The sequence below is a fragment of the Equus quagga genome, chromosome 8 (assembly GCF_021613505.1).
Source record: "Equus quagga isolate Etosha38 chromosome 8, UCLA_HA_Equagga_1.0, whole genome shotgun sequence".
Lineage (NCBI taxonomy): Eukaryota > Metazoa > Chordata > Mammalia > Perissodactyla > Equidae > Equus > Equus quagga.
The window spans coordinates 75,966,913-75,991,357 of record NC_060274.1 but is presented as its reverse complement, the minus strand read 5'-3'; the positions used below and the strand labels follow the sequence as shown (position 1 = coordinate 75,991,357).

At 35.0% G+C, this 24,445-nt stretch overlaps 1 protein-coding gene across 1 annotated transcript in view; it reads right to left on the bottom strand.

Annotated features, from left to right (window-relative positions):
- The window catches only part of HDAC9 (histone deacetylase 9), a 654,335-nt gene that overhangs the window by 28,405 nt on the left and 601,485 nt on the right, over positions 1 to 24,445 (bottom strand). Inside the window, exon 23 of the mRNA XM_046668931.1 lies at positions 14,095 to 14,228. Coding sequence (XP_046524887.1) covers positions 14,095 to 14,228 — 134 coding nt within the window. The remainder of the gene's footprint in view (positions 1 to 14,094; positions 14,229 to 24,445) is intronic.

The following is a 24,445-nucleotide window of genomic DNA, read 5'->3' as shown; positions in this document are numbered from 1 at the left end:
CATGTTAGCTCAGGGAAAATATTCCTCAGCAAGGAAAAAAAAGTAAATAAACCTTTAAGGAAAAAATAAAGAGAATATTTTCATGACTTTGGGCATAGAGAAAGAATACTTAAACAGAACAGAAAAGACCTAATCATAAAGGGAATAACTGAGAAATTGCAAACATTAAAAATTACTTTTATTTGTCAAAGGATACTATTAAGAGGGTGAAAAGACAGATAAGATATTTCAACACATGAAACCCATAGTAGAATCTATAAAGAACTGCTCAAATCAGTGAGAAAAATGACAAACCATCTGAAAGTGGACAAAAGACTTGAATAGGTGCCTCGAAAATTGGTATATACAAATAACCAATAAATAGATGAAGAGCTGCTTTACTTCATGAGTATTCTAGCAAATCAAAACCATGATGATATACTACTGCTGTACCCAACAGAATGTCTAAAATTTTAAGACTGACAATACCAAGTGTTAGAATGATATAGAACAATGGAAATAGTCATATGCTGCTGGTAAGAGTAGGAATTTTGACAACCACTATGGAAAACAGTTTGTGATTATCTACAAAGATTAAATACATGTATATCCCATGACCCAGCAATATCACTTTTAGATATATACTCAACAGAAATGCATGTATAAATGTACCAAGGAACATATATAAAATGTCCATTATAGCATTGTACATAATGGCCCCAAAACTGGAAAAAATCCCCATATCCATTAAAAGTAGAATAGACAAATAAACCATGGTATTTTCTTAGAACTTCTTTTTATGGAATGTAATACTGTATAATAATGAAAATGAATGACGTATAGCCTGCTGTAACAACATGGATGAATCTGACAAGCATAATGTTGAGAAAAGAAGTTAGATACAAAGGAACATATATTGTATGATTTAGTGTATAAAAAGTTCAAAAACAGGTAAATTAAAATCTTATGTTAGAAACCAGAAAATTGTTTACTTTCAGAAAAAAGAAAAGGAATACTTATTGGGAAAGAGAATTTGTGGTTTATTGACGTGCTGACATTATTCTATTTCTTGACCTGGTTGATGGTTATATATGCGCTTTATTGAGTTGTACATTCATGTTTTATGCAGTTTTTTGTCTGAATATTTATATTTTACAATTAAAAACAATTTAAAAAGGGAGTACGTTTTCTGACAAAAGGGAATAGGGAAACTAAGTCTGGTTCTTGAGTCCAGGTTTCTACTATATTATAGTGCATCTAAGAAAAAAAGAGAGATTACAGGTTTTGCAACAAGAACAAGTTATATTCTTAGATACAGGCCACAAATTCACTTACAAAGGGAACTGAAAGTTCCCCTACAACCTGCAAAGCAACTGAGAAAAAATGCAGAAAGGGTTCAGTTATCAGAATCAAAGATATTGTGGAACTTTGGAAGAATATAATGATCAAGACCAAGAGGATAAGTGAAGCAGATTGCCATAAGGACCTGACCCTCCATGGTGATGAACTATTATCAATTCCCTAGTGAGGAGAGTTGGTGGTTAAAACTCAACTTTCATTTAAATAATTGTCTTAGAGATGTCTGCAATTAGTTGTATATGTTTAATTTGATTGCTTAAGTAAATCTGGTTATAATTTTATCCATATTGTGATTCATGAGTCATTCTCAAAATAATCCCTTTTATTCACTTGAAGTCATTAAAATCCTTGACCAAATTGATTGAGAAAAAAAGTAAATCGGGGTGGATTCTATTGATAATCAAGTTAATACACTATTGAGATTATTCAGACTGAGTCTGCCTGAATTCTATGCATGTAGATGATGAAGGGTGACATCACACAGCAATAAAGAAACATCTCTGGCCAAGAAGAGTGATATAAACCTAACATGTCTTATGAGAGTATCAGGAAGACCAAGAGGCAAAGGGTACAGTCATGGCCATTCAGCTCACATGACTTACTGAAGGAATTCCTTGAATAAAAAGGAGGGACAAGTGGGCTAGACTCTGAGATTATTATCATAGTTATTGTTTTATTAGTTGAGTTTTATCCAAAGCTACCATGGCTAGGAAAAATGTAGGTTACGTAATATATCAGCCAAGGATGAAAGGAGGAAGACTATGAGGAAGTGTCTCTACTCACTATCATACCCAAATAGTATCCTACAGTTTCCATGCACTTGACAATGGAAAGTTTAGACGTAGTGGCATATTTAAACACCTATAGCAAACTGGCTAAATAATTAAAAATGAACTCAAAGGTAAAAAGAAGGAGGCATAGTGGTCTATTGGAAAGAGGGTAACGAATGCTATTAGTTGGATAATTCAGACTATCAATACTTTTATTTAAGCATTGAGGTAAGATATGCAATAATGAGAAAACATTTCAACCACACAGTTTGGTTAGGGAAACACTATATATGTTGAAAGGTGCATGTTAAATTGAAGTTTCAATAACATTGAAGGGAAGTTTGCTCAGTCCTTTATGTGTAATTTCCTAACATAATGTCTATAGTTTAGACATCAATTGTTATAAAGAAGGCTTAGTTCATCTTATATGCCAAAAATCTTGTTTCCTTGTCCCTGTTTTGCAAATAAGTTTAAATTTTACAGTTATATTTGGTAAATCCTCATGTTTCATTGTCTTTGATCCTTGGTTTTCTTGCCCTCACTTGATTTTTTATTTTCTCTCTTTAATCTGCTAATTTGCATGTTTTTAAACTGTTTTTCCTTAACTTTTTGTTTAGTAAAGAGATTTGTACTATACGCTTTTCCAAATGTTGATTTTTCTGCTAAGAAGACCTGTTTCACATCATGTAGCAGTGGTATGCTGGTAAATGTTTAACAGCTGACTGTCCAAGAAAGAGCTATAATTTGTAGCATTTGCTGATTTCCGTGGTGTAAATACTCCCACCATGGCCTATTTCAAGCTACCAATGTGATGTCACTGAACTCAGATTTGAGTAGAGATACACACAATTAGCTCTCATAAGCCATTAAGAGTCAGCTCCAACATATCACTGATAGACTATTATTCTGTTTATTGGTAACGTGAAGAAAACTGTTCCAAATGATTATTTCCTTAATAAACTCTTGTTTTTTTGTATGAGATTCTGCCTTCTTCAAAAACTTCATACACTGGTTTTTTTTGTTATTTTACCCCAGGTCATGAAACATTTATTCAAGGCTTCCATATTTTCCACAGAAATTCTAATTCCTTACGATATTCCATTCCACTGATCCAGCCTCAATATTTACTTTTATTCGACTCAAAGTAGCCTGTCCACTGCCCGAAACAAAACAAACCTAAAACAGAGCCATCCACAATTCCACGGAATCTTAATGTCTTTATCTGTGTATTTCTACTTCAAGAGCTAAATGCTTTCCTTTGATTTTGGTTTGTCACAGTCTCATTTTTATTCGAGACCAAGGTTAAATGTTAACTTCCTCTATTAAAATATTCCTCCATCCTTGTAGTTAAAAACAAAGGGTCCTACATTACATTCTTGAAGTACTTTGTTTATATTTATCTTACTCTTATTTGTATTAAAACTTTTGGGCACAAAGTAGATGTCCAATAAAAGACTATTGAATGAATCGACAGATAAATGAATGTCATAACATGTTTGCTTCACCACTAAAAAGAAATGCTTTCTTTCTTTTATTGGTAACCAGAACCCTGTGAAGTATCCATGTTCCCAGTCCACATTCCTTTTAACACTTTCTGAAAAGCCTAAAGACAAACTGTACAGAAAATCTGCATGTCGGGGTTTCAGACTATCTGGATAACTCCTACTTTATTTGGCTTTTGCTAAGACAGAAAATCAAAAACTCCACCATCACTTTGGTTCTGCTTCTCATAAGCCTTGTTGAACATAAGAAATGCAACATCATAGGCCATATCTACAATGGAAACTATCTTCAAATAATATTTTCCAAAACCTTTTTACCCTCTTTAGATTATTCATGCATTCTCTTTCAGCGTGTATAGGTTTCAAAGTCTAAGAGAAGACCATAGAAAAACATTATTCTGGATTATCATATATTTCCCCTGTATTCAGTTCACCCTTTCTCTACTCATGAATTGCAACTATTTAGGAATTTGTAAGCTTTCCCAGATTCACACCAATTCCCCAATGGAGTCAGCCATACATAATCTAAAGAATGAAAAAGCGGGAAAAACTACTTCCCCATTCAAAATCTAATGCAAACAAACCCCTGATGAGCAACTTGGACAACAACATCTCAAGAGTTCACCTCAGGGGTGGTTGTCAACACTTACTAGAGTCAATTCAAGAGACTTTTTCAGCAGCTTTAGAACAAAAAGTCATCTTGGAAAGATTATCAACATACACAGTCACTAAGTGTAGCCACTGTTGCTGAAATCCAAGTCAAATGAAAGCAGCTGAGCCTACTCAACAGGAGACAGGAGATATTACAAAGAAAAGGAGAAAGAAGAGAGAGAGACAGAGGAAGGCAAGAAAAAAAAGAAAGGAAGGAAGGATGGAATGGAGAGACAGAGAGAGAGAAAGAAAGAAAAAAAGGGAGGTAGGTCTAGAAGCCAAACCTTAAATGAGTGAGGAAATTAGAAAAATAACAACAACAAAAACTCCGGTATAAACCCCACACGCTAGACTCAAATGTAAGTGTTGAAGCTTCAGTACCAGAGGACACGGCATCATCTCACCAGCTTCCACGTCTATGGTAATTTGGTTTTTCTCTCTAACAAGCTTAAAACTGTCATTTATTCTGTTTTGACAGGTGGTCCTTTAATGGCCACGTTCTCAACTCACTACCCAAGACTCTTCCTACTACATGTCGTCTCCTTTCTTTAACCTGCCTGAAGTTTTTCAATGTTTTTGTTTTAGACTCCATAGGAATGCCAACTGCTTAAGCTTTTCTCACCTCTCGGGAAAATTTCTTTCAGAGGAAGCAACCCAGGGTGCCACTAATTGGATTTGCATAACAGTAGGCAAATTTGGTCTTAGAGCAACTGTGACATTGTTTGCCAGCCAGCACAAAATCAGTTTCTCTGAGAACTTCACAGATGTTTGTATTACAAATTCTAAAAACGATGTGACTATTCACATAAGTATCTCTGATGTGATTCCAAGCAACCTGATTTTTCTCATTTAGATAGTCACTTCATTTTCTTGTAAACCCCAAGCTGGTGTTTCCAAGTGCTTCATTGAAAAAGTTCAAAAATATTCATCATACACTGATTGGACTGATAAATCTAAGTTCTGAACTTCGCCAAGAAAAAGAAAAAAATTGACTTCTGGTATGTCTTCAAAATCAGTTGCCTCAAGGAATTTCCTGTACCATGCTTAAATTAGTTTTAATCCAATAGTATATTATTTTGACTGACCCTGTGCATATTTCTTACAAGAATAGTTAAGAGATGTTTTGCTAACTAGATCACTTTCATGATAAAAAAATATTTAAAAAGAAGAAATGCCTATTTTGGGTGCAACACTCAGATAACTTAATTTTTAAAAAATCAAGTTTTTGGGTACCCATCTATGTATCAACACCGAGATACAGAGCCAAGAGTTCCTGATTTTATAATTCTTTTGGGTTATGTAATGCATATTATTCTGCTGATAATAAGCCATATGAAGCAGCATTTTGCTGTATTGACATGGCCTGGCCAAGAACAACAAGGAAAAGAAATAGCATTAAAAAAACTGGCAAAATGTTTATGAATTCTAATCCTCTGCACATGAATAAATACATCTGACGAAGTGCAGAGGCCCTCAAAAAGGCCCTTCTTGACCTTCCTAATTTGAGTTCAATTGCATGTTCAGTGTTGAGAAGCAAAAGTAGGTTCTGCCAATGTTTTAAGCTCAAGCTTCACTATATTTTGTTATTTGTAAAAGTGAAATCCCAGATAATAAGTTATAATTGCCCTATTAATCACTGGAAAAGGGAGTTTGGAGGGAAATTGGGATTTGAAATTGCAATGATTGGTATCTGAACGATATCCTTTTTTATTTTCTTACCTAGAGCTTAGCACATAAAACTACTGTGAAAACTACATGTATGCACTTTTTTAAATAGTGAGGTACACACAATATGCCTTTTTCTAAAGGAATGAAATTTAAAACTTCAATGTAGTCATGCTGTTAGTCATGACGAACTTTGAACTGGAAAAAAAAGTACAGAAAACCAGGCCTTGTATTATAAATTATATTGTCAATGAAAGTGAGAAGAACTCTTTGTTTCTTAATTTGTTTCAAGTATTACATTTTCATTTCCTCTTTTCAAATAAATTATAATGTACAATACACATGTATTTTTCTTCCATTTCTCATTTTAAAAAATCCTTCTTTCTCTTAGCTTTGTTCCTCTGTATACTGATAGACCTGACACACCAAAACTTACCTTTCAAAGTTCGATATACCAAATCCATCTGTTAGCCTTAGAGTATTTTGTGTGAAATCTATACTCTTGTTATATCCCTAAGAAATCTCAATGGAAAGAAATACAGAAATATATAGATTATATAAACCTCTCTTACTTTAGTTCATGATGAACAAGTTTTAGATTGTGCTTATGCAATTGAAGATAGATAACAAAAGGGGACAAGGTTGTATTTAGGGTATTATAATGTCTAAATCAAATTTATTATAAGACATCCAGATATTTAAAGTTGACTAAATAGTCAGTATAACTAAAAATAATCATTTCAGTTATCACTTACTGGAATTTTTAGCATGTATACACCCACATAGGCATGTTTAAGACTAGCCAGTGACACTTTTTTCCCCTCCTCTATCTCAAGCCTGGTCTTTCTAAAAATGTAGAAAAAGAGCATAGGTCTCAAACTTTAAATTAGGTGGCATTCTCCTAAGGTCACTTACTGCTCTATGAAAACAGTCTATTTGACCTCTAGGAATAGCTCATATAATAAAATGACCACAGGCATCTCAGTCAAAAGAGTATGCAGAGGAAGGAAGGTATAAAACACACCCATTTTGCTTTTTAGTAAACTCAGATAAATTAAGAAAACCATGTAACACCAAACAACTGACTCGAATCTGCTCTGAAACACAGTCATCTCTTAAAGGGAGAGACCACAGGAAAAATTACCCCACCCTCACTAGAAATCCTTCAGAAGAATAGAGAGGACCAAGTGCAGAGATTACACAGCATGGAGATAAAATCTCATTTGAACGGATGTGCTCAAAGAGAGCCAGTGAAATCCATAATTTCCTTTCACATAGTTGGAAAAACAGTTGGCTTTTGCAACTGGGTAACATTTCTTTCTGGGCAGGTCGATCATCCAAGGAGCCACAATCCAAGACCTACTGTGATTTTGCGCATGTCTGGTGAAAGCCTTTATAATGCAAATATTAAAACTAGTCTGCTTCTCTAAAATGTTTCTACATTTAAAATCAAATAAGTAATTTGAGAATATAGGTGAATATGCAAAATATGTTATCTGGTAGGCAAACAGAACAGCCCAAAATTAACTGATAAGGTAGAAGAAGCATTTATTTTTTGCATTCATTTATTGCCATAAAAAGCCCCAATATTCTGTTTGACATAATTTGTTCATAGGAATCTCAAAAAAACTCTAATATTTAGAAAATCTTAGACACCTTGAACTATCTGAAATAGCAGTCCAGTAATAACAACACTAATCATTAGATAGTTACATCTTTTGGGTTATTGTGCTGTCTAAAATTACACACCAGAGTGAAGACTTGAGCAGTGCTCAAGTTTTCTCTCTCATATTTTCCTTCATGTTAAAAATGTACATATTTACTTCAGTAAATATGGTACAGTAATCATGTTGAAGCACTATAGGTTTGTAAGGTAATGATGAAAATAAAACTTCTGTGTTCAGCGTGCAGAAAAAAAGATGCCTTTTTTCCCTTCATAAATACTACAGTCAAAAGCATGACTTACTATTAAAAAACAATATGAATGATAGATTTAAAAAATGATTTTGTAAGGGGCCAGCCCAGTGGCACAGCGGTTAAGTTCTCACGTTCCACTTCTGGGCGGCCCAGGGTTAGCTGGTTCAGATCTCGGGTGTGGACACGGCACCGCTTGGCACGCCATGCTGTGGTAGGCGTCCCATGTATAAAATAGAGGAAGATGGGCATGGATGTTAGCTCAGGGCCAGTCTTCCTCAGCAAAAAGAGGAAGATTGGCAGTAGTTAGCTCAGGGCTAATCTTCCTCAAAAAAAAAAAAGATTTTGTATATGTTTATTTCATAAGCAAGGTCATATTTCAAGTTCATCAAAAGAGGTAAAATATACAAAATAGAACACTTCTAAACATGCACATAAAAAAGTAAATAAATTGATAACATTAACGAATTCATACTAATTTTGAAATATTTGTTGCACTGCAATTAACTGGTCCAAAAGTGTGCCATGATCTGTAAGTGAACCTAAGGGTAATTTGATCTGAAGTCTGCAGAGTAGCCAGAAAAATATGTTGCAATTTAGTTATGTGATGTGAAAGAAAAAAGAATGACCTTTGGCAATGTAAATTCAAGTTCAAATCTTGGATCTAATGCATTCTTGCTGCATGAGTTTGGCCTTCTCAAATCTCTTGGACACTGGTTATCACCATCTGTAAGATGGAAATAAGATCTATCTCTTAGCCTAGAGAATTCATAAATGGTGATAGAATAAAGAGTTTATCAATATTTTTAAGACTTCAGATCAAGATGGTGACATAGGAGGCTCATGAATTTCCCTCCTCCCACGGATGCACCAAATTTACAGTTATACATGGAGCAATTCCTTCAGAGAAATCCAGAAACTAGCTGAGTGACTCCTACACAATGAGCAAATGAGAAAATACCCATAGCAAATGGGTAGGAAAAGCTAAGATACACTTTAGCCATAAACCCCACCTCTGGCACAGCACCATACAATTGGGAGGGAACTCCCAACTCCCAGCTTCACCCTGAGGAGCACACATCTAGCACCCCAACTTTTAAGGCTCAGATCTGAGGAATGGGCTCCCAAAACACCAAGCTCTGAAAGCCAACAGGGCTTACATTCATGAGTTCCAGAGGACGATAGCAAACAAAGTACTTCTCAGGTGTGCATGCACTTGCCACGGCTATCTCCCCCACCCAGGGCTCAGAGCAGAGGAAGCAGGCAAAAATGCCCATCTCCCAGTCTTTCCCTGGAAGGGGATTGACTACATACATTACAAGCCACTGTGTGAGGGGTCTGGCTTTTAATTAGCCCACATCAAGCTGCTGACTATGATCCTCCTCAGAGCCTTAAAGAGCTGCTGTGGCCACTTCTCCCACATTCTTCCTCTGGTTCCCTCCAAGAATAAAATCAAGTCACCAGTATCTCCCTGGAAAGCGCTTGTTCATACACCTAGCACCCCAACTTTTACGGCTGACACACAAAAGATGGACCCCCAAAAGGCCTAGCTCTGATAGTGAACAGGGCATTCATTCATGAGCCCCACAGGGCTATAGCAAACAAAAAAGCTGTTTTTAAAACAAAATTCAACATTCTTTTATGATAAAAATTCTGAATAAATTCAGTATAGAAGGAATATACCTCAACATAATAAATGCCGTATAAGATAAGCCCACTGCTAACATCATACTCTATGGTAAAAAACTGAAAGCTTTTCCTTTAACATCAGGAACAAGACAAAGATGCCCACTCTTCTACTTTTATTCAAGATAGTATTTTAAGTACTTTATGCAGTAATTAGGCAAGAAAAAGAAAGAAAAGACATCCAAATCAGAAAAGAAGACATAAAACTGTCACAATTTGCAGATAACATGATATGTACAGAGAACCCTGAAGACTCCACCAAAAAATTGTTAGACCTAATTAACAAATTCAGTAAAGTTGCAGGATACAAAATTAACACAGAAAAATCAGCTTTCTATACACTAACAATGAGCTATCTGAAAAAGAAATTTTAAAAAATCCCATTGACAATGGCATCAAAAACAATAAAATACTCAGAAATAAATTTATCAAAGGAAGTGAAAGATCTATATATACACCAACAACTACAAGACATTGAAGAAGAAAGAAATTGAAGAAGACTCAAATAATTAGAATGCTATCCCATGTTCGTGGATCAAAAGTTAATACTATTAAAATGTCCATACTACCAAAAGTGATCTATAGATTCAATTCAATCCCTATCAAAAAGCATTTTTCAGAGAAATAGAAAAAACAATCTTAAAACTCATCTGAAACCAAAAAAGACCCCGAATAGCCAAAGCAATCTTGAGAAAGGAGAATAATGCTGGAGTCATCACACTTCCTGATTTCAAACTATACTACAAGTAATCAACACAGTATGGTATTGGCATTAAAAACAGACATATAGATTAATGGAACAGAAGAGAGAGCCCAGAAATAAACCTATGTATATATGGTCAATTAATCTTCAACAAAGGAACCAGGAATACACAACTGGAAAAGAAGAGTCCCTTCAATAAATGGTGTTGGTAAAACTGGATACCCATATGCAAAAGAATGAAACTGGATCCCTACTGTACCTCATACACAAAATCAATTGAAAATTGATTAAAGACTTAAACGTACGACTTGAAGCCATAAAACTCTTAAAGAAAACATGGGGGGTAAGCTCCTTGACATCAGTATTGGCAATTGATTTTTGGATCTGACACCAAAAGCAAAGGCAACAAAAGCAAAATAAACAGGAGGGACTACATCAAACTAAAAAGCTCTGCACAGTAAAGGTAATCATTAACAAATGAAAAGGCAATCTACAGAATGAGAGGAAATATTTGCAAACTACGTATCCAATAAGGGGTTAATATCTAAAATATACGAGGAACTCATACAACTTAACAGCAAAAATCCTACATAAACCAATCAAAAATGGGCAAAGTAGCTGAATAGCTATTTTTCCAAAGAAGACATACAAATGGCCAACATTTACATGAAAAGGTGCTCAACATCAGTAATCATCAGGAAAATGCAAATCAAAACCACAATGAGATATCACCTCACATATTGTTAGGATGAGTATTATCAAAAAGAGAAGAGAGAAATGCTGGTGAGGATATGGAGAAAAGAGAACCCTTGTGCCCTGTTGGTAGGAAGGTAAACTAGTATAGCCACTATGGAAAACAGTAGGTGGTCCCTCAAGAAATTAAAAATAGAACTACCATATGATCCAGCCATCTCACTTCTGGGTATATATCCAAAGGAAACAAAACGACTATCTTGAAGAGATATCTGTACTTGCATGTTTATTGCAGCACTATTCACGAAAATCAAAGTACGGAAACAACCTAAGTGCCCATTGACAAATAAGTGGATAGAGAAAATGTTATACATATCTATATAGATACACACACATGCACGCACACACACACAATGGAATACTATTTAGCCTTAAAGAAAGAATGGGGGCTGGCCTGGTGGCACAGTGGTTAAGTTCGCACATTCCGCTTTGGCGGCCTGGAGTTCGCTGGTTCGGATCCTGGGTGCAGACATGGCACCACTTGGAAAGCCATGCTGTGGCAGGTGCCCCACGTCTTAAGTGGAGGAAGATGAGCACACATGTTAGCTCAGGGCCAGTATTCCTCAGCAAAAAGAGGAAGACTGGCAGCAGATTTTAGTGATTTTAGCTCAGGGCTAATCTTCCTCAAAAAAAAAAAAAAAGAAAGAAAAGAAAGAAGGAAATCCTGTCATTTGAGAAAACATGGATGAACCTAGAGGGCATTATGCTAAGTGAAATAAGCCAGACAGAGAAAAGAAAAATACTGCATGTTGTAACTTATGTGAAACCAAAACAAACTAGTTGAACTCATAGAAACAGAGAGTAGAATGGTGGCTGCTAGGGGTTGGGGGCTGAGGGGAATAGGGAGAAGCTGGTAAAAGGTTTTAAATTTTCAGTTGTAAGATGAATAAGGTTTGAGGATCTAACGTATAACATGTGGCTATGGCTGATAACACTGTATCGTATAGCTGAAATTTGGTAAAAAAAAAGTATGTGAGGTGATGAATGTGTTAACTTTATAGAGGGAATCATTTCACAATGTATACATATATCAAATCATCACATTGTACATTTTAAATATATTATAATTTTATTTGTCATTTACACCTCAATAAAGCTGAAAAAAATATATACATATATTTTAGTGAGGAAGATTGTCCCTGAGCTAACATTTGTGCCAATCTTCCTCTATTTTGTATCTGGGATGCTACCACAGCATGGCTTGATGAGCCCTGTGTAGGTCCACATCTGGGATCTGAACCCACGAACCTTGGGCCAGTGAAGCAGAGTACATGAACTTAACCACTAGGCCACCAGGCTGGACACTGAAAAAAAGATGTTTTTAAATTATTTATTTATTTAATTTAATTTTATTTATTTATTTATTTTTTTAATTGCAGCAACATTGGATTATAACATTATATAGCTTTCGGATGTACATCATAATATATTTTGACTTCTATGTAGATTACATCATGTTCACCACCCAAAAACTAATTATAGTCCATCCCCCCCATATGTGAGCCTAATCACTTTTTGCCCTCCCCCGCTTCCCCCATGGTAGCCACTAATCCATTCTCAGTTGCTATGTGTTTGTTTGTCATTGTTTTTATCTTCTACTGATGAGTGAGAACATACAGTATTTGACTTTCTCCCTTTGACTTATCTCACTCAGCATAATACCCTCAAGGTCCATCCATGTTGTCACAAATGGCCGGATTTCATCATTTCTTATGGCTGAGTAGTATTCTGTTGTGTATAAATACCACATCTTCCTTATCCATTTGTCCCTTGATGGGCACCTTAGGTTGCTTCCAAGTCTTGGTTATTGTGTATAATGCTGCAATGAACAAAGGAGTGCAGGTATCTCTATGCCTCTGTGTTATCAAGTTCTTTGGATAAATACCCAGCAGTGGGATAGCTGGATCATGTGGCAGATCCATTCTTAATTTTCTGAGGATACTCCATACTGCTTTCCACAGTGACTGCAGCAGTTTCCACTCCCACCAGCAGTGTACAAGGGTTCCCATCTCTCCACATCCTCTCCAACATTTGTTGTTTCCTGTCTTGCTAATTGTAGCCATTCTGACAGGAGTGAGGTTACACTTCATTGTAGTTTTGATTTGCATTTCCCTGACAGCTAATGATGTTCAGCATCTTTTCATATGCCTGTTGAGCTGTATGAGTTCTTTGTATATTTTGGATATTAACCCCTTATCTGATATACGATTTGCAAATATCTTCTCCCAATTGTTAGGTTATCTTTTCGTTTTGTTGATGGTTTCCTTTGCTGTGCAGAAGCTTTTTAGTTTGATGTAGTCCCATTTGTTCATTTTTTCTTTTGTTTCCCTTGCCCAGTCAGACATGGTACTTGAAAATATGCTGCTAAGACCGATGTCAAAGAGCGTACTGCCTATTTTCTTCTAGAAGTTTCATGGTTTTGGGTCTTACACTCAAGTCTTTAATCCATTTTGAGTTGATTTTTGTGCACGGTGTAAGGGAATGGTCTACTTTCATTCTTTTGCAATTCTCCTCTTTCTGCTTGAGGAAGATTGTCCCTGAGCTAACATTTGTGCCAGTCTTCCTCTATTTTGTATCTGGGATGCTACCACAGCATGGCTTGATGAGCTCTGTGTAGGTCCACATCTGGGATCTGAACCCACAAACCCTGGGCCAGTGAAGCAGAGTACATGAACTTACTAGGCCACCAGGCTGGCCGCTGAAAAAAATATTTTTAAAAGGTGTTTTTTTTCCCCCTGAACTAAGATAATCCTACAGAAAATCTCAAGGGAAATTTTCTTTAGTTATTTCTTTTTCAAAGTTTCAGTGCTCATTAGTTAGGTCAGTATACAAAGAATTTCTCGTCCCAAGGGTTATCTTTATTATTTATTAAGTTCTGCCAATAACCTGATTGAAGAGAGCGCTATGTGAAATCTATAACTGAGCAAAAGTTATAGCATGTAACATGAAAGCATGTAAATTTCTTTTATCTAAGTCTTGCCTTCTTCCTTAAAATCCTAAGAGCAACATTGTGCTTTCTGAGTATATGGGATTTAAAAAAAAGACTTAAAAAGTATGCATGCATACATTCCTAGTTCTTTACCCCTGCTCTTTTGTACTTTCAGTTTTTTACCTCATTTCCTAGAAGGGCATTTACACAGGCTTCTGATGCATCACAGATGGCTGTGAGATCATGTCCTCCTTCCAGAGCCAACACCACGTGTCCATCAGCCAGTGTCATCAACTGCTTCGTCAAATGACCAAAGCCTACCATAATACAAACAGAACATTTCAAAGTATTAAATCAAAAGTGAATAACCACTAGAATCTAATATTGATGGAGCATTTATTCTGTGTATTTCCTTTCGAAGCACTTTTTGTGTGCTAACTCATTTAATACTCACAATAACTTGATAAATTAGGTCCTATTATAATCTCTATTTTACAAATGAGGGAATCAAAACCTAAGATCCTACAACTCCAAAGTATCACAACCAAGATTTGCAGCAGTCAATCTGGCTCTTCACCAGTGCACAACACTGCCTTTCACAAAACATTGTACATATACCTGGATGAAAAACTTGAACTGTATTCAACCCATGTTAATAAGGTAAACAATCTCATTTGCTTGACGTTTGTTTCCTGTCTCCACCATCTGTCTTTATTATAGAAGAAAGTTTTCTACATATCACCTCAAATTACTTACAGATTTTTATAGACATTCTTTTTATTATGAAATAGTTGATAAATGCAAAAATTAAATAACGTCTATGTATGTTATAAAGTATAATGATATGACAAACACCTGTTCACTTACCTTGCAATTTAAAGGAAATAATGTTAGCAATACTTTTGGAGCCTCTTGTGTGCTTCTCTCTAATAACATGCCTCCTCTTCTCTGTGGGAAATCAGGGTCCTGAGTTTGTGTTTATAATTCTTGAGGCTTTCCTTTGGTTAATTTGCTTGATTTTAAACTTTATAAAAATGGTTTTATACTTTTGCAATTTGCTCTTTCACACAACATTTTGTTAGCTCATCTCTTTTGATGCATGGAGCTATAGTTCTTTGCTGTCTAGATGGACATTTTATGAGTATAGAAGAATTTATTTACCCATTCACCAATTGACAAATATTTGGGTTTTTTGTTGTTACAGAAACCCAGCATTTTGTTATTACAAGCAATGCCTCCATGAACATACTTATACCAGTCTTCTGGTGCACATGTGTAACAGTAGAGTAAAACTGTCGTGGCTTAATACATGCTAAATAATACCAGATTATTTTCAAAGAGGTGTGCCCAACTCCAACTCTCAGAAGCACTATATATAAAATTTCCAATTTTGCCAACATTTGCTAAGATTGCCAAGTGGGTGGGTGAATAATGGCATCTGTGGTTTCATGCAGTTTAAGGAGGGATCTTTCTATTCCTACTTTGAATTCGAGTTTTTATTTTAAATAGATGTTGAATTTAATTAAATTATTTCTCTACACCAAATGAGATGTTTTTTCTCCTATAATTTCATAGTGTTGTGAGTATGTTAATAAATATTTCTAATATTAAGCTACCATTGAATTTCTGGAGTAAAATAAGCTTGGTTGTGATGTATTGTCTTTTTTATACATAACTGGATTTGTATTGCTAATGCTTGTGTAGGATTTTTTTCACCTATGTTCATGAATGGAGTTAATCTATAATTTTCCATTCTTATATTAATCATGTTGAATTTTGATATGATTGGGACCCTCTTTTTTCCATTATCTGACCCTAGAGTGTTGGGTTGAAATCTTCCTTAAAACCATTTAAGTCTTGTGTTTTCCTTGAGGAAGACTTTTTTAGTTTTGAGGAAGGTTAGCCCTGAGCTAACATCCACTGCCAACCGTCCTGCTTTCTGCTGAGGAAGATTGGCCGTGAGTGAACATCTGTGCCCATCTTCCTCTACTTTATATGTGGGACGCCTGCCACAGCATGGCTTGACAAGTGGTGTGTAGCTCCGTGCGCAGGATCTGAACTGGCAAACCCTGGGCTGCCGAAGTGGAGCGAGCCAACCTAACTGCTACAGCACTGGGCTGGCCCTGAGGAAGACTTTTTAACTACTGATAAAATTTCTTCAGGGATTACAGGACTACTCACACTTTCCAGATCTTCCTAGATTTTTCTAGGAATTTGTTTCTTTTATTTAAGTGTTCAAATTTATTGAAATAAAGTTGTTTATTATCTTTATTATCTTATTTTGGAACTCTAATTAGATATAATAGTTATTGTCATTATGTCCTCAATGTCTCTTAAGTTTCTTTCGTAGTTTCTATGTCTTTTTCTGTCCTGCATTATGTGTACTTTTTTTCAGATCTGTCTTCTAGACTTTCTCCAGATGTGACTAATCTGCTGTTTAACACTTCTCTACATATTTTCATTTCAGTGATTATATTGTTCAATTCTAGATGTTCTATTTAGTTATATTTCATCACTTCCTAGTCATTTTTATAGTTTCTTACACTTTGCTCATTTTTCATTTCTTCCTCTTTTTTTTTTCTTTAGGCATAATTATTTTATATTCTGTAACTGCTATTTGAAGTTTTTATGACTTAGCTTACTATGTGTTGTTTCTGCTGATTCATCCTCATGGTGTCTTAATTCTCCTCTGTTTTTTGAGATTTTTTTAAACTCATATTCATTGGAACTTTATATGTGAGAAGTCTTTGAAGCCTTAGTTGAATGTAATATTTATGTTTGAAAACTTGGGTTGAGTGCTATTTTGTTTGCTTCCACTGGATGGCTGGGCCACTGGCAACTAGGATCAATTTTAAGTTCTAAGATTGCAGGGCTTTTTTTTTTAATGCACAGATATTGTAAAAGTGGAGCCCAAAACTTGATTACAAATTCTCATGGAAAAGAAATTCAGTTTCTTTTTCCGAAATTCAGTTTCTTTTTCCTTTTTTTTGAAATCCCCCTTATTCATAGCCATACCTAAGACAGATTTGTTGTTTTGTTCAGTATTTCCTTTTCTCCTATTCATCCTTTTCCTTAGAGCTGGCCTTTTGTCATTCCTGTCTTCATTCTGGTCTTCAATCCAACCCCTTCCCTACATAAGCCCAAAGTTTTGACTCTCCTTTCCAGTATGCAGTAGTCTATCAACGTACAAGCTCTAGTCAATTGGAGACTGTGGGATAGCCCAGGGAAGCCAATAGCTACAGTATTTGCTCACCTTCCTTCATCTTTTTGGAAGTCATCCATAAATTTTAAAGAGTAGTTTTGATATTTTCATGTAGGAGTGTTTCAGGATATGTAGTCTCTCATATTGCCAAATTTAAATGTTTCTCATTCAACATTTTAAAAAATTTAACAGTGAGTCCAACCTGCCCAATTTCAGAAACAGTTGCAAAAAAACAAAAGAGATAAATAAAACCATGTGTTCAATATGGCATTTCATTTTTTAATATGCTTTAAGGATTATAGGGAATAAACATTAAATTTTTCAATCAATTACACTTTTTAATAACTAATAGACTTTATTTTTTTAGAGCAGTTTTGGATTTACAGAAAAATTGAGCAGAAAGTTCCCATATACCACCCAACCTTCTTGCTGTCCTTTCCCCTATTATTAACATCTTGCATTTGTGTGGTACATTTGTTACAAATGATGAGCCAATATTGATACATATTGTTAAAAGTCCATCGTTAGGATTCACTCTTTGTGTTGTATGGTTTTACAGATTTTGACAAATGCTTAATGTCATGTATCCACCATTATAGTATCATACAGAATAGTTTCACTGCACTAAAAATCCCTTGTGCTCCAACTATTCATCCCTCCTCTCCACCCCAACCCCTACAAATCAATGGTATTTTTGTCTCCATCGTTTTGTCACTCACTTTTCAATGTTTGCATTAATTCAAACTTTTAACTTCCTGTATTATCTGTTCTAAAGGACAAAGGGCACTATTTCATTTTCTCTCATTTATATACTACTTATAGTATTTAGAATATCCATAAAAACTCTATCTCCATAAAAACTTGAAAGAATAATCTTGAACATGGAAGTCCATGCTCTGAAAGCCCACCTGTGCTGCCTTCAAGACTGTCCTCTGTTCCTCTCTTAAGTATTGTGGTCTTTTGTTTGAAAAGAAAGGAAATTCTCACAATAGAGTTGGTAGAACTAAATGAAAGTCTGAAAAATTGTCAATGAGATCCCAAAACCGAACTAAGTTGTTTCCATATTGGAACAATGAAATAATATCATCTTAATCCTTGGAATACATTGAGATATCTACTCAATAAAACTGTCCAGAATTTCAGTTCTTGTCTAGCACTTAAGGCTAGCCATGAAAAAGAAGAGTTCATTTCCTCTGGCAAAAAATTATTCTAAAAAGGATTTTAAAAAGGTGAAAATTGGGGCTGGCCTTGTGGCACAGCGGTTAAATGGGTACATTCCGCTTTGGCGGCCCAGGGCTTGCCGGTTCAGATCCCGGGTGTGGACATATCACTGCTTGGCACGCCGTGCTGTGGTAGGTGTCCCACATATAAAGTAGAGAAAGATGGCCATGGATGTTAGCTCGGGGCCAGTCTTCCTCAGCAAAAAGAGAAAGACTGGCAGCAGTTATCTCAGGGCTAATCTTCCTCAAAAAAAAAGAAAGGTGAAAATTCTTTTCAAGCATTGTAATATTTCTCACTTTCTATAGACCACATGATGATACCAATAAGAATCTTTTCCACAGGCCACTTAAGAATGAAGCTGACCACACTAAACTCCATCTTCTTACCTGATTACTATAAAAAGAGTGGTAAGCTTTCAGAAAATATGTAATGCAAAGTTCTGATCCCTAATTCTTAAAAATCTTCTTGGCTTAAGTCAAGGTGAATATCACATAGTAATTAGTTCCACTCTTGTAAACAAAAAAAAAAATAAGAAATACTCATAGATAAGTATTTCTGCTACTCATATTGTTAAATATTCTGGACAGCTTTTCCTATAACCTAAACCAGGTCTACAGTGATAACTTAAAAAGATATAATAAATCAAGCCAATGCACCATATCTTTCATACTAAAGGTTCCTAGCAATTGAGAATTCAATTATCTAAAGTCACTACTGAGCAGATCAAATCACACGGATAAAAAAAATAGGAGAGAGAGAACCAAATCTGATTTAAATTCACTCTTTCCTCTGGGAATAAAAAAAAGTCCCATAAAATACCAAATTTAGATGGGATAGTAAAAAGTGGATGGAAAGAATGGAATGAGGCTAATCTTTGATCTCTGTCCAAATTCCTCTTTCTTTTACCTACAGGGTTTATTTCCATTCACATGTTACCCATGTGATCTCTGGAGCCACAGATTAAGGCAGCTGAACTCTGAGTTATGTGTGCACAAAACATTCAAGTGAAGTAAAGAAAAGAAACTTCTACAAGGTCTCTGCCCTTTCTTCCAATCAAAGTAAGAAATTCAAGAATAATTTTTTAGTTCTATTAACCTGAGTTTCTACTGTGTCCATTACTGCTGTAGATAAAGCCAAGCGTGGTTACCAGTGTCAAGGTATTATTTTTAAGGCTGTGTGAGATAAAAGTTTCAGTGGTGTGTGAGTGTGCTTATTTGATTAGAGGCTATGTAACATATTTTTAATAGGCATAATTGCAAGTTTTATTTAATAGTTTTTATTCCTAGCTTCAGAAAAGGCACAGAAAGCTCATCCTACTTGTCACAACAAACCTAACCCACACAGTTGAAATTTTATAGCAGAGACCATAGCTAGCAATGTTTTCCGCAAGGGAGTTGAAGTTTCCTGAGTTTGATGGCTGATGAGAAAGAGTGATCAAAAGTGAGAAAACATGTCTGTAAGCATGCTCCATCATGGGCTCAAGCAATCACCAGATATGGGGATGGAACTGGGTTCTTAGGGTCCACATACACCTTTAGTTTCTGAATTTTTTTGGTGGGGGAAGCAGAGCTTAGGCAGGAGCCTGGATGCCTGGGGAAGCAAGATGGGCAGGCTCAGATTAGTGGCTAGAATTGGTACATAGTCAATGAAAATTAGCCTTGGCAGTCATCTCTACAACCTGACTGTGACAGAATTCTCTAAGAAATACTCTTTTCAAAGTGGGATTTGACACCTTAAACTCTTTTAAGGATTTCTTCTAGAATGAGGCATTAACAAACTATTACCACTACTGCTAGTACTCACACTACTACTGCTACTACACTAAAGAATCTCACATGGAGTCTGTTTCAAAAATCATTAAATTAAATTAAATCGGCATTAAATTAAAAGCATGAGAAGGAAGCTACATGGTAACAAATCATTTCTTTTGATGACCAAACACAGCTGAACTGGTAACTACCAAGACTGAGACACCACTGAAGAAGAGAAATAGGAGAGCATTTTCAGTTAGAAATCCTCTGTTCAGTTCTGTCCATTTCCTAGAATCAAATTTAATTTTGTTGCTTCTAAGAAAGAGTATTAAGTAAGCTGTAAATATGATAGTGGTTCAAATGATCAGTTTCAATTTGATTTCCTGATATTCTATGAGGTGTTTGTTTTTGCCTAAGAAGTCATATTGTGTCAGCATTTTTACTAGTTCAGAAAAGTGGTTTGAAATGAAAAGTTGCCCTAAGAAGGCTCAAAGCTTAAATTTTTGATATGTATTTAATAACCAACCCAAAGGGCACAAAAGGATTCATCCTTCAAAATGGCATGTCTCAAATACTTCTCTGTAATGTTTCCCAAATAGTTCCTAGAGAACAGTGGTAGTGAAAGGAAACAACCCTAACTAGCTTTATTTTAATTTCCGTTTAAAAGCAACTATTTTAAAAACCAAAATTAACACATGCTCATTGTAGGAAATTTGCAACATAATAAGTAAAATAGTATAATATATAATAAATATGATATATATTGTTATATATTATGTAAGTATATTGTCTATCATTTAATAAATAATAAATAGTAATAAAATAGTTATAATATATATAATAATAAATCCATAGTCCTACCAACGAGAGATAGCCAATTCCAATTTTGCGGTATTTCATGCTTGCTGTTTTTGTGTATTTTTAAAATAAAACAGGACCATATTGTAATTTTTTAAATTTACGTTTACAAATATCAATATAGTAGAAAACACTTTTTATGTCCTCTACAATATCATTTTAAATGTATTAACATACCAACCAATTCTCTGTTTTAGATATTCCTAGGTTTTCCTTTTTATATATAAGATTGCAAATAATATCCTCTTGTATGCTTGAAGTGGCCACTACATACTAGCAATTACCTGATTCTAGTGTTATTATGTATTATTTTAGGATGGAAAGAGGCCTGCTCTTTTTACCACTAACTTTTCTTTTCTACCAGAGTATGAGATAGAACATAAATAATAAAGCACATAAAGGCAAAATGGTAACAAAGTACAGTCAAAACTTTACAAACTTCACTCTTTTAGAAACTATGTGTTTTCAGCAATGTTTGTTGGGGATAACGGAAACATTCTTATAGAAGCTCAGAGAAATGAGAGAGACTGCGAGAAATTATCTTTCTATTATGAAATTGCAGATAGTGTATAGGAACTCTCTACGGAGGCCAAGACTGAGGGAATTCAATTTAGTTGACATTGCTATTTTGCCATCCTGTAATAGATCAGACTCTTGAATCAGCAGCCAACTCTCAGAGAAAGTTACCTGGGTCATGATTCATTTGGCTAATGAAATAGTGACATAAAGTGATTAAACAGGTCATTTTACCTCTACTTATAAATCTCCTGAATTTGCTGATGTCAGTCTCCTATTCACTACAGGTGTTTCTCCATTATTATTTTCTGTGTCTGTTGAGGAAAGCTTCAAGAAAAAAAAGCAAGAATGATAGAGGCAATCCCTAACCCGCAATGCCTAGCTGCCATTCAGCAGAGGTAGTGGAGTGAAAGTCAGCGGTAGTGACAGTCTCTTTTGAAATGTTCACACCTAAAATGTTATTGATTTATATCATTTTTGTAACTTCCTGATGGCTAAAAAGCCTCAAGAACAATTTACTGATTTTTTAACAGGTTAGTTTCATTTCGGCCTGAAATGTGTGTGAAGAATTCATTGCAGATTCTAGATAGTAGGGATCAAAGGAGTCATTCACTTTTGTCCCATTTTAATTTGAAATTTAATTTTGCACATCCACTGGCATATTTTCTATAGTTATGTCCAGAAAGGATCATTTTCCTGCCTAAACTCCTTTGTCATTAAGTTACTGTGTTGTTCCCTAGGAAAATGCAGTCAAACTCAAGTTGAGAGAGAAGTTTGGGTAGCATGTGGCTGTCTCATGTATTGTAAGGCTGTCTAGCAGGACTTCAAAGCCAAATCTGATTGTTGCAGATGGGAAGAATGCTTTCCACAGAAATACCTTTTTAAGACACACGGTGCTGTAATTCATATGGTAGGCACTTGTGATTCATTCCTGATGATGTTGGGATCATTTAACTCACAAAACCATTGTCGCTACCATAAAATCCTTTCATCTGTAGCCAAAAAGGTTTAGTTCATGCAAATGAAAATTTTTCATTAAAGTATCACCTTAATAATGGTCAAAGATATACATTTTCTGATCATGTTTAAAATGTAAATTTATGAACATATTCTGAAGATTCATTTCATGTTAAGATCTTTATTTATTTGATGTCCCAGGACTCTTTCCAAGTTCATTGAAACCGGAAATCAATTTTAGAGAGAAATATGGAGATTATTATCATTAAATCTTTCAGTTGGCTTATTCCGAGCAGCCCTATAAATACTGCATATGTTTTAAAGAAGGTACTTTCAACCATAGTAAAAATCCTTTTACTGTTCTAGTCAGTGATACTCCAGGAGGTAAGTTTATATTCTCAGCACCTTTGAAAACAAATGAATAGTTGCTTTGTATCCTAAACAAAGTCTTCAGTGCCATTATTTCTGAAAAAATGAAATTGAAAATCATTTACCCAAAGGTATTACCAAGAATAAAATGTCAAGAAAGGTTGATTGGTATTTTGACTATCCATCCATCCATAAATCTATGATTCATGTACAAATCAACAATTACTTACTAAATACCTACTATGTGCCAGAATTTTATATATAAATCTGATACTTCAAACAGATATATGAGCTTCAGTTTTCTCACCTGTGAATACAACTAAGGATTATTCTACCTCACAGATTTGAAATGAATATCTATTCATAAAAAGCCACCTCAAAAAAAAAAAACAAGCGCAGTGCATTGAACAGATCCTGGCACATAGCGGGTACTCAGTTTTTAGATTTTTTTAATAAAATATTTTAATCATAGGACTTTAGATCTAGAAATGAATTTCAAGATTATATACTCCAATCCTTTTATTTTGAGGATGAGGAAACTAAGACCCAGAATGGTGAATTATCAAAGCAGTTAACAAAATTGGGGAGAGAACCCAAAGCTCTCAGTGAGTTCATTTCCCACCATTCAGCCAACTCATAGATATTAATACTGTCCATATTTTTAGACATGATTTTCAGTTCAAATGAACTTTAGAAAGAGTCCCTAGACACCAATGGCTTTACAAATCATTGCTGTGGTGTGCTAAGTTAAACAAACCAGAAACATGTGAATTAAATTTCCCTTAAAATACTTAAATATAAAAACAGTAGGGAAAAAAATCCTAGAAAACGCTTTTGGACATCACAGGATCATTCCCTTCCACTCCTCAGGAAAACTGTTTTTGCCAAACCCCCAAGTGCAATTTGATTTGCCAATCACTAGCTTTTACTGCTGCTTTCAATAATGCATCAAATACTTGGGATCTATTCTCTCACCGATGCTCAGGCGTAAGTGGCCAAGTGGGATGGAACAAAAGCAGGACAGACTCATGTTAAGCAATGATGATCACATTATAGTAGTCTGTGCTACTCAAATTCAACCAGTATTTACTAAGCACATACATTAATAATAGCTAGGGAAATATATAGATAAATAAGATATAGTTCCTGCTTCCAAGGAACTAAAATATAAGGGATGTATACACAGATAAATAAAATTTAGCATAAAGCAAGATAATTGTTATAAAATAAACAAATTTTTATAAAGCTTAATAGATGGAGGATATATGTCTACTTAGAGGAAACTCAGACGATAGCAGAAGATACTCTTAAACATTTGCAGTGTTATGCATTTGCATACCTTTGCCTCGGCTCCTCATTTCTGACATAGGAATAGCAATGCTGGTTAGTTTCAGTGAGATAATATATATATGTAAGATGCATCTACCCAGCACTTGACACAAAGGCAGTATCAATAACTATTACTTCGTCACCCAAGCCCATCAGTCCTCTTCATGATTTAAAAGCTCTATTAGATAAATAGGCAACATATTCTAAATGGTATCATTCTTTTCATTTACTTAATTTTTCTATTAGTAAACCTATCTCTAGAATTACTCAATTATGCTGACATAGGATTATATATATTGTAGTTCCAGAAAGCAAAATGGAGAATGGAAAA